General features: G+C 37.7%; 1 protein-coding gene across 1 annotated transcript; it reads right to left on the bottom strand.

Annotated features, from left to right (window-relative positions):
- Nucleotides 1-379: 379 nt before the first annotated feature.
- On the bottom strand, nucleotides 380-5,197 carry LOC111366164 (linoleate 13S-lipoxygenase 3-1, chloroplastic-like). The gene is made up of 8 exons (XM_022986857.1): nucleotides 4,690-5,197; nucleotides 4,321-4,601; nucleotides 3,360-3,597; nucleotides 2,869-3,195; nucleotides 2,322-2,515; nucleotides 1,764-2,065; nucleotides 1,380-1,646; nucleotides 380-1,288 (listed from the first exon to the last, which is right to left on the bottom strand). Exons 1-8 carry the CDS (start codon nucleotides 5,063-5,065, stop codon nucleotides 532-534), a joined length of 2,742 nt encoding a protein of 913 aa, XP_022842625.1. The 5' UTR covers nucleotides 5,066-5,197; the 3' UTR covers nucleotides 380-531.
- Between the last annotated feature and the right edge of the window lie 5,291 nt (nucleotides 5,198-10,488).

Genomic DNA, 10,488 nt, shown 5'->3' with positions numbered 1-10,488 from the left:
TTTTGTAAAAATAAATTCATAATATTTTACTATTTTAGATTTCATTTTTAAAAGGTTAAACCCCAACATGGAGGCCCCACTGTCCCATTCTTGAAGCATCGTGAAAAAGAAAAATCGCGAAATGTGTCCCAACATGCTAGGAAACAAGAACTCACCTGTACCACTGATACCCACAAAAAGTTCAATTTCATACCTGAGAAATCAAATCCTCACATTGAAACTGTCAGCAAAGTTGAAACAACCCCACTCCTGTCCTTCGAAACATTTTAGATTTCATTGTTAGTTGTTTTGATTAATAAAAGTAAGTTTGAAGCCTTTTCTCTAATTTTTTATCGGTCATATTTCAGCATTTATCGTTATGTATTTGTAATCAATGAGGTTTGACATACAATTTATATCAATAAATATAATTATCTAATTACTTCTTTCTACATATCCGCTGAAAATCTTAGTACGTACATGGTGCCATTGTGAGGCATCATCAAATTTACACGTCTCACAGGTTAACCTGGATACAATCTTTATCTATAGTCATATGGACACACTATTAGGAACACCTCTACATGTTACACCTGGACCAGAACTGGGTGCAAGAAGCTCATATGGTAGCACCCCAGCACCACTTCTATTTCTTAGTGTTGAATCGACATTTCTTTTCTCGATTTCCTTTTCTATCCTTCTAATTTCAGCCGAGAACTCGTAGAAGGATTCGATGACCTCAGCATCCCGGGACCAAATGGATTGGTGATGTCTCTCCCCTAGGTATTCTTCATCAGGTGAGTGAGTTGACAATGTGTCAACCACAGCCATGAATTTCGTTGCTTGTAACAAACTCGGCAGAGCTGAGAAGTAGTACTTTTGTGGATCCGCATGGAATATGGCGTACTCAGGATCATTTTCGTCTGGAAGTAGTCGGCGCATCAGTGGTGGCCGGTTAGGGACATAGCCACCATAGGGGTACTGGCCGAAGTTTAGAGCAGCATGTTGTGCGGATGCTAACCAGATTATTGTAGTAAGAATTGATGTGAGGTCCTCTGGTGTGGCTAATGTCGGCCACCAATCTGCATGACGAAGATCTGCATGGCCCACGTTGATGGACTCGGCATACCAGGCTTGGAGCTCCTTGTCATTACAGACTAGGCTCGAGTCCAGGTAGTAATGGTTGACGTATGAACGCACCCAATTCTCAATTGCGGTCCAGATCATTAGCCCGTCTGTTGCATAGGGATAGTCCTCGATTAGTAGTTTTAGCCCATGCGGTTGTGTAGGGTCTGGTACTGCCATTCCTCTGAATGAAAGAAAGGTCGTGCTTTAGGACTTCATAAAATGATCAAGTGGAAACAAAAAGAGCTATGAAGTATTCTTTTGACTTTAGTTACCTTCTAATGAGATCGGCTGGGAGGCCTTCCAAATCGAAGCGCCAGAAATTCCTATAGGCAGCAGCACTGATTTCCATGCAGTAACGGCCAGGAGTGAAGCAAGATTCAATTACACCATCTGCACTAATCAAGCTCTGTCGAGCCAAGGCATTGATCTCCAATGTGTATCTCATGTGGGGATCCAAAAGCTTAAATATGGGATGCATTGCACTCAATTGCCTATGAGCTGCCAATATAAATGGTTCAATTGTTGCATGTGTGCGTAACCTGCATCGATCACGCGGTTTGCTTAATACTAAATCATTATGCGAAGTAAATTATTTTACTCTAGCCAGTGATGGTCCATCTATAGACAGTGGAACTAAGGATTTTTCACATACGTACCAATGGTTGACAAGTTGATGGACACCGGCATCGTTAGCACAAACATGGGCTTTAGCCAACTTCCACATCCAATCAGTGGTGGCATCTACTGGCGGGGTAACCACCTGCTTTGAACGAGAACTTGGAGCTGTTGGTGGGAGGCTTAGCTCTATGGCAATGGGTTTCAGAGTGCCCAAATCGGTCAAGAAAAATATGGTACGCGTGGCATATTCTTTACGGCCATCAAGTGCATTAATGCCATCAAGAAATGGTAGGTAAATGTCATGGTAATCTATGATAAATAGCTTGTTTGCCTCCAAAGCCTGCAAGTGTAGCGAAGAAAAGAAAAATCTAATGTTAGGTTGATGATGGAAAACGCTGTACACAACGAGGACCACAATTAATTCAATTGTCTTTATGAGGTAGAAAATGTTACACAAGGTATTGACTTTGGATGAAAATATATAAAGTGATTTATTTGACATAGGTTTACACTTTATATGCACTCTACCTGGTCTGTACTACTAATCTATGATTTATATCGAAAGTATTTTCTAATTTATTTAAAATAAGTTTTACCTCTTGCACGGTCATCCCATTGAGATGCCCAACAATGTGTTCTTCTTTGAGAGCAGATTCTTGTGGTCCATAGATTTCAGGGTCAAGTTTGCAGACTGGTGGAAAACTCTGAAGCCTCTCTATGTTCACAGGATTAACACCTGCTATTGCTTGGCGGCCAAATTCATCGTCTCTCAACCATGCAAATTTGTCCTCTGTGGGCATGCACACAAGACGTTAGTATTTTTCTATTGCACCGGCATTTAAAACTCTGCACAGACACTCACAATTTAGATGCTACTGTATTCAAAAGAAATCAGAATACTACTACACTAGTAGCTTCTAGTATGTTCAATGAGTTTAGACAGCTTATGAACTACGAAGGAAAAGTAGAAGGTTGAAAGTGTACCCATGTCACACCAGCATCATAATTAATTACCAACTATAATCACTTCAATTGGCTACTATGTCTCTTAATGGGAGTGTAAGGATTAGTCACAAATGATTTAAGACTGTCTAATTTCAGCTTTTTCAGAAAAAACTGAAGATTGAAAGGAGAGATACTGACTTGAGATAATTTTTGGAATGTCATATTTAAGTAGACCCCCTTCTTGTATTTTGCTGACAGCTTTAGGCAATTGGATCTTCTTCGAGAGCTCATCCTGAAGTCCTAGTTTCAGAAGTAGGCCTTCACTGTAAAGGCTATCAATATCAGAAAACCCCTTGAAATCATGGTTAGAAGCTGAGATGCTAGCCATTAATGACGGTATTAGGTTGTGAAGCACTGCCTTCAATCTCCCAGTTGAGAAAGCATTCATTTTAGACTCCTCAAATTGCTCGTCTCTGGGCACGTACATTGGCAATGGCTTCTCCACTCTACTCTCAGCATTAAAATCTGATACGTGCAAGAAATACTAATTAAGCAATACGATAACATCAATCTCTTCAACATACACATAGAAATACTTGAGATCCCATAAACTATCTATATTAGACAAGCATGCATATTTCATGAAAGCCAATTGAGTTATAGAGAATCAGTTTAGGACATAGCCTAACCAGTGTCAGTTGGAGGGCGTCCAGTGCGACAGCGTCTGGGATATGGGATGTTTTCACCCCCAAGTGTCGGTCGAACAAAATCAATTCCCTTGTCAGGATTCCCCAGATCATTATAAATGTCGAAATCATATATTCTATCGGACAACTTTCGTTCTCCCTGGCCATCACCCCGGAGATCTCTAAGCTCCCTTTCTCTTAGTGCTTTCAACCCTGCTGGTGTTTCATTGGGAAGATATGGCTGTTCAAAAATAACAAGAATATATTAATATGCTTGCTGCTCAATTTAAAATGCAAGAGTTAACTGGTTCTTGTTATCCAGCATGGTCCCCTTTTCATCCTGTGGAATAACTTGTAATGCTCAGAGACCAAAGATTCTACTTTATCAAGAAAAGGCTATCTAACTTCCTTTGTGTTCTAAATATGAACTTTAGCTAGAAAATTCAAAATAAAAACAAATCAATCAGATAAATATCTAATCCCAACTAGAATGCTTTGTAACTACAAATAAATAAAATCAAAATAGGAAGGTGGTGAAATTACCATGCATAAAATTCCCCCAAAAAAATAATAATAAATAAAATAAAATAATTGTGCTTTGATTGAAATGCAAACATTCACTTTTCAAATAGTTGTTATATTAATAAAAATATTATGAGTCACTATTGGATGCCAGATCTACTTCAATTCAGCAGTAGTTTGTCTCCAGAATTATTCAACCTTAGAATTTATTGTCAAATGAAGATTTTACAGGACTTTAATGTGTCAAATCTTGAATTGCTGGAAAATTGAAAATCAAACAATAAAATGGAAAAAAAAATAAAAAATTAATACCTGATTAGAGAAAAATATTCTCTTTGAAAATCAAACAATGAAACGGAAAAAAAAAAATTAATACCTGATTAGAGAAAAATATTCTCTTTGAAAATCAAACAATGAAACGGAAAAAAAAAAAAATTAATACCTGATTAGAGAAAAATATTCTCTTTCCAGGATGGTCTTTCCTGGACTGAACCCATGAATTGCAGGAAAAATGAACTGGACCGCATGCAAAACCTTCAATGGTAATACTCTCCAAGAAAAACTCTTGCTGGTGCTTATTTATCACTGTGATTGCCCCTGGAATTCCAAAATTTGAATCCACCAGAAATTCTGCAATGTAATTAACTCTTTCGGTTTTAAGGTTTGATTTTTTTGACCAGTCCTTTAACACAGCTTGATTACTTTTCTTCGGTCCCTTGGTTTCTTGAAAATAAGAGAAAAATAAAAACAATAACTTCTTAGTAAAAACCCATAAAAATTCTTAAAATTACAGCAGTAGAAAATGGCTTACTTGGATCAATATCTGCGCTAATAAGTTCCAACACGACATTTCTCCCAATTTTGTCAGTGAAAGCATCCCAACGCTTGGCTATGGTCTCCTTAAAATCTTCCTTGTGCTTATTTTTTACAGTAACAACTGATCTGACCTTGAATTTCACCGCTTTATCAGGCACCACTTTTACCAAATCCAACTTATCACTGATTGCAGCGACAAGAGTAGGAACCTTTGATGCTCTTTTCTCCTGAAATCTCTTTCTTTTGGCAGGAACCAGAACCGTATTAAAACAGAACTGGTTGTGCTTTCGATATACAAGAAAATTTGATGAACCAAGAAATGAAGATTTCTGCATTAAAGAAAAGCCCATGATTTCTTTAGTCAGTGCCATCTATGATTCTTGATTTCAATTGGTGGGTTCCCGAATTTATCCTTTCTTTCAGTGGGCGTTTTCTTTCGAAGAGGCTAGGGAGGTTACAGAATTCAGAGGCTGATCGTGAACTGGGGTATACGTATAGTGAAATTGGTATATATAGAGAGATATAGAGATATGACAAAAAAATGACATCACCGACCACAAAGTCACTAATTTTCTTAATTGGTTATTTAAAAATAATGTGATTGTCGTGTTACATATTCACATGAGTTTTCAATGGCTGCTGGGTCAAAACGAGTTTCAAGTTTCCCAGTAACAACGCGGTGTGGGAAGCTAAACAGAAAGTGCTACTTCAAAGGTGATTTTTTTTTTTTTTTTTTTTTTAATGGCAATTTAGGGGACCTATACGTCCTTCTCTTTTACAAGAATGGCAATCAAGTCCTAGTGCATTAAAAAGTTTGGTGGAATGATATTCTTTTCGAAGGGAACTAACAGTTCATTTTTGATATTCTTTTCGAAGCGAACTAACAGTTCATTTTTGAAACTTCTGTGCCAACAAATTATCAATATACTGTCGTGTTCGTTTCTGAATCATTTATTAGTGTCCATCAAGTTGTTAAAAGTCGAGATCTCTACACAAAAATAATATTGACTTTAAAATTGTACTAATTTTTGTACACTTATATTATACACCGGCTGTCTGGCTTTGTTTGTCTACTATTCCATCACATTATTTTTTTCTACAGTACTCATTTGTAATCATACATTTTTCATTAAAATAATATTATACATAACTCAGAATTTTTTTTATTCTTTTTTAACCACACATTTCAACATCAATCACTATTCCATAATACATTATTTACAAATAATGGGGCACAGACATCCCCTAACATAACACTTTAGAATGCACAGCCATTTCATGGAAGGTGGAGCAATAGCCATAGATACTCCATCGTTCAAGTCAAAATCAAAATTAGGTACAGAAAGATAGAATGATAGATTTTGGTTTTGATGAAGAGATGTGCTTGGTCCCAATAGGGGCGCCATGTGTGCATTATGATATTCATAATGTACATCAAAAATTTTCCTTTGATGAAATATGTAACATACCTCATAATGACAGTATATACATATATAAAATTGTAGGAATGTGAGGTGAGATGTGACTATGTTATGAAGTCACTTATAGAACTCGATTACTGTAGTCTGGTTGGCTTGAAATATCGGGAGGGTATTTGGTGGGGATTAAAATTAGATTTTTTAGTAGATGTGATAGAAGTTCTTGAACTATGTGGTTGAAAAGTTGTGAAACTCATGAAAGATGTTCATATTGATCGTTTGACTTTGATTTAGATTAAAATCATATTTTAATCCTCACCAAACAAGTCCTTGGTCGGCTCAATAGCCTCATAAATGGAGTGTCGATTACTTAATCAACTATGATGAACCTTGTCTTTCCGTATTTACATCCTCATAAAACATTGGTTAATAACTACCGACTAATTGTTGACATAATTAAACATTAAATTTGTTATATATCATTGTATTTGGAATGATGTTGTATCACTCATTATGTGACAATTAATCTCCTTATTCATTGTATCAATTGTAATTCACTCAAATATATTGGATAATAACATCTAATCGATGGTGCATCTTTATTAATGATATTGTGTTACTTTTGAATGAGTAGAGAGTGCCGTGGCCCATGGGGATGGAACACCCATCTGTATATGGCTGGATAATTGAGGGAAACGATTGCTTCACGTCCCTTCCTTCAATTCACTTTTTGTTTTTGTATGAAGCCAAAATGGCCACTTCCTTACAAAATGCATTTATTTTCTCTAAAGAGCAAATAAATATTATTTTGTCATTGGCAAGGGAAATAAGTGAAATCAAAAAGAAAAAGAAGGGAAGACAAAAGGCTGGAATTTCTCATCGAAAAAATAAAAAATATTTTTATTTCTGACGATTCGAAGAAAATAATGCAACTAGTGAATTGTCTATACATGAGGAAGAATTGTACATAAATCTACATAATCACCAACATGACTCTGAAATAAGAATAATATAGGGCAGCCAATGTTGAAGGGAGAGAAGTAAAAGCAGAATAAAGAAAAAGAAAAGTATTTGCATCCTACCTTTTCGATTAATGTAGAGAAAAGTTGTGAGAGCGAATGACGAAAGTTTATAATTGAAATTAAATGGTAAATTGGCTCTCCTCTAGTCAAATTTGCTCAAGTACAGAATTTTTATTTTCACGCTTTCACTCATTTTTCATTTTCGCTCTTATTTTTCGTTTTCGCTTTATTCGTTAGCTTGTTGGGATGGTTTTTTCTTACAAGCAAACAAGAAACGTGCCTAACAAAGCATGCATCACATATTCACATGTAGGGATTGTCTCATGTGAATATCATGTATAATTTCTCGAGTGGCAAAATAACCAGGAAAACATTGTTGTCGAGGAAATAGAAGGGAAGGATGCATGCAACTGCCAAAACAAGCAAACAAAAGGGCATGTTTTACATTTAACGACGAATATTTTGTCTTAAAAAGTTATTATATTGTGATTGTGTTGTCGAAAAAAAAAAAAGATGAGAAATTTTTCAAAATAAAACCTTTCGTAATTAGAAGTGAAATTTTTTGAGTAAATTTGAGGAAAGTCGATGGAATTTATAAAATTTATAGCATGTTAGCTGAAAATCCCTTTGAACTTGAAAATGACTACTACCTTTGAGTCTTTGTCCACTGCCTACAGTTTGGCAGCTTCAATTCCTGTCAATTCAACTACCATTCCGTTCGGTATACCTAATTCTTCGAAGAATTTTCTCAAATATGAAAATTATATTACGATTTTCAACTTTTGGATAGACTCAACATATAGCACAACGGCATCGAACTAGACTAAGTATATGCATAGATTTAAAGAGACTCTCATTCTATTTATTAAAACAGTGTGATTTTTCAAAGAAGCTCTCGAGAGTCCACCTCGAAATTTCTAATAAATCTCTTGGATTGTGATGCCAGCTATAATTCATTTGATTAGGTTACTGATAATACCAATATTGCATACTCGAGGATTGTTTTCCTCGAGGGCTACCTACATGCTCTGCCTCACTTTTTGGTTAAGAAGACCTCGAGATATGTTTGTCCTCGATTATTTTATCCCCAGGACTTTGCTCATACGACCATGAAACTCACCTCTTACTATCCTCGAGAATATGTCCTCGGGTCATTGTTCATTAAGAGATCGTCGAGATGTATATGCCCAACCAACAGACACCTAAACCCCCAAGGACTCTATATCAACTATTAACACCACTAGTCAAATTGTTTCATTACGAGTAGGACATTCCTCACAAACAGGACTCTATCGGATAAAAACATCCACCCATTCCAATTCTATCAGGAATGTACTACCTACCCATATAAATACCAACCTTGGACATTATTCAGGTATGTTTTCATTATTTTTCCAGTTTATAGCCTCACACATATAATTCCCTTTCTAACTTAAGTATTGAAGGGGCGACGAAAACATACCTCGTTGCCTTTGTTTCAAGTACCGAAAGACTACGATCATGCTCATTCAAAATCCCCCAGCTCAGGAAACCATCAGGTACAATTTTTTTGTAGCATTATTGGCGTCGTCTGTGGGAAATACTACCAAAAGCCATAGTTAACACGCAATCAGGTTTTCCTCCGGCAAGCTTATCCGCTCCCAACCCTCATCTTATTAAAGATCAACCGACTCCTCAAGAAGAGTCGTCGGGAGTACCCGCACCCCAGCTAACAGTTATAACAACTGGAGCCTTAGAAGAGCTCCGTCAGCAGGTGGCCACGCTAACTCAGCTGTTAAGTCAAAGAAATTTGCATCCGTCATCGGTACAGGCATAACATTGTGGTTTTATGACCGATGCTCGAGCTTGAGCACCAAACCCCGGAACTGGCGAAGGAGGAGTAGGGACCTCGGGTGTCCGTAATATAGCCTCGAGCTCGAGATCGGTTGCTATGGATTCCGGTGAAATTGCCCAGATCATTTAGGAAGGGATAACAACTAGCTTGCAATGGAATGCTCGGGGGCAAATGGGTTTTACCCCTAACACTCCATTCATGCTGGAGATATTATCACATCCCCTGCCCAACAGATTTAAATATCCTCGCATCAAAGAGTATGATGGGACGATCGACCCAATCAACCATCTCAATGTATACAACGATGTCATGAACTTGCAGGTTGCGCCGGAACAAGTTATGTGCAAAGCCTTCCCGCAAACGCTGACTAATGCTACTAGGGATTGGTTCTCAACATTGGAGCCTAGCTCTATAGTCTTATTCTCAAATTTGGCCGATAAGTTCTCAGCCTTTCTTACAAGTAGCAAGCGTATCAAAAAGATTGCGGCCTCTCTCATACAATTTCGCTAGGGACCAAATGAAACCCTACGAGGTTTTATGATGAGATTTAACAAGGAAAGACTCCAAATACCTGACCTACGCATTACAACGGCAATTTTCGCCCTCACCTATGCCATAAAGTGTTAAGCCTTCAAAATGTCCCTATCAAAGACACCGCCAAGGACGGTGACCGAGCTCCTTACCCGAGCTGTAAAATAGATTAATATGGAGGAAACGTTGAATCCAAGGAGAGCTGGTCCTTCTCATGAAAAGACCAAGAACATGAGGCAACATGATCTCATCTCCCAGCCAGAACATCATTAGGATAAGCGCAAGAATTTAGGATAAGCGCAAGAATGGAGGGCCGCCAAGCCCCTCACTCGGTTGAACACCTCGAAAGAAAACATCTTAATGGAGATCAAAGATATGAAAGAGTTGAAATGGCCTTCAAGAATGAAGTCGTCCCCTGATACAAGAAACAGGACCAAGTATTGCGAATTCCATCGGGATTATGGGCATACCACGGAGGATTGTCAAGCCTTACAGTGGGAGATTGAAGCCCTCATCAAAAGAGGGTTATTAAGGAATTACATTGGTTATGATAAATGCTCGAGCAAATAACCATGATAATCAGAAAGAGCCTGAGTTCGGAAGCAGTGCTCAACCCACCGTCGGGACCATTAACATTATCACTGGAGGCATAGCATCCAGGACAGGCACAAGTAGTGGGCGAAAGTAATATGCCCGCCAACATGCTCATATCTTGAGGGAATCCCACGATAAACTCAAAGACATTATTTTTAGGGCAAGGAATTTGAAAGGAGTTTCATATCCTCATGACGATGCCTTGGTCATCTCTGCAATTGTGACTAACTTTGAAGTAAAGAGGATTCTAATGGATAATGGGAGTGCAGCAAATATACTTTCACAGGAGGCTTCAACTAAAATGAGGATCTCTCCCAAACAGCGCAAAGCAGTTAAAACTCATCTACAAGGATTTGGTAGTAGGGTCATTATCCCAGAAGGCATCGTCGAGCTTC

Source organism: Olea europaea, chromosome 17 (genome assembly GCF_002742605.1).
Source record: "Olea europaea var. sylvestris chromosome 17, O_europaea_v1, whole genome shotgun sequence".
In the NCBI taxonomy this organism is placed as follows: domain Eukaryota; kingdom Viridiplantae; phylum Streptophyta; class Magnoliopsida; order Lamiales; family Oleaceae; genus Olea; species Olea europaea.
The sequence above is the reverse complement of the archived record's forward strand: the minus strand, read 5'-3'. Positions and strand labels throughout refer to the sequence as shown.

What these genes read in the sequence shown, in the direction of transcription:
- LOC111366164 (XM_022986857.1), bottom strand. Translation starts at nt 5,065, where the DNA reads ATGGCACTGACTAAAGAAATCATGGGCTTTTCTTTAATGCAGAAATCT. An exon ending in TAGCGCAGATATTGATCCAA is followed by an intron (nt 4,602 to 4,689) that starts GTAAGCCATTTT and finishes CTTATTTTCAAG; the next exon opens with AAACCAAGGGACCGAAGAAA. An exon ending in ACGCCCTCCAACTGACACTG is followed by an intron (nt 3,196 to 3,359) that starts GTTAGGCTATGT and finishes TGCACGTATCAG; the next exon opens with ATTTTAATGCTGAGAGTAGA.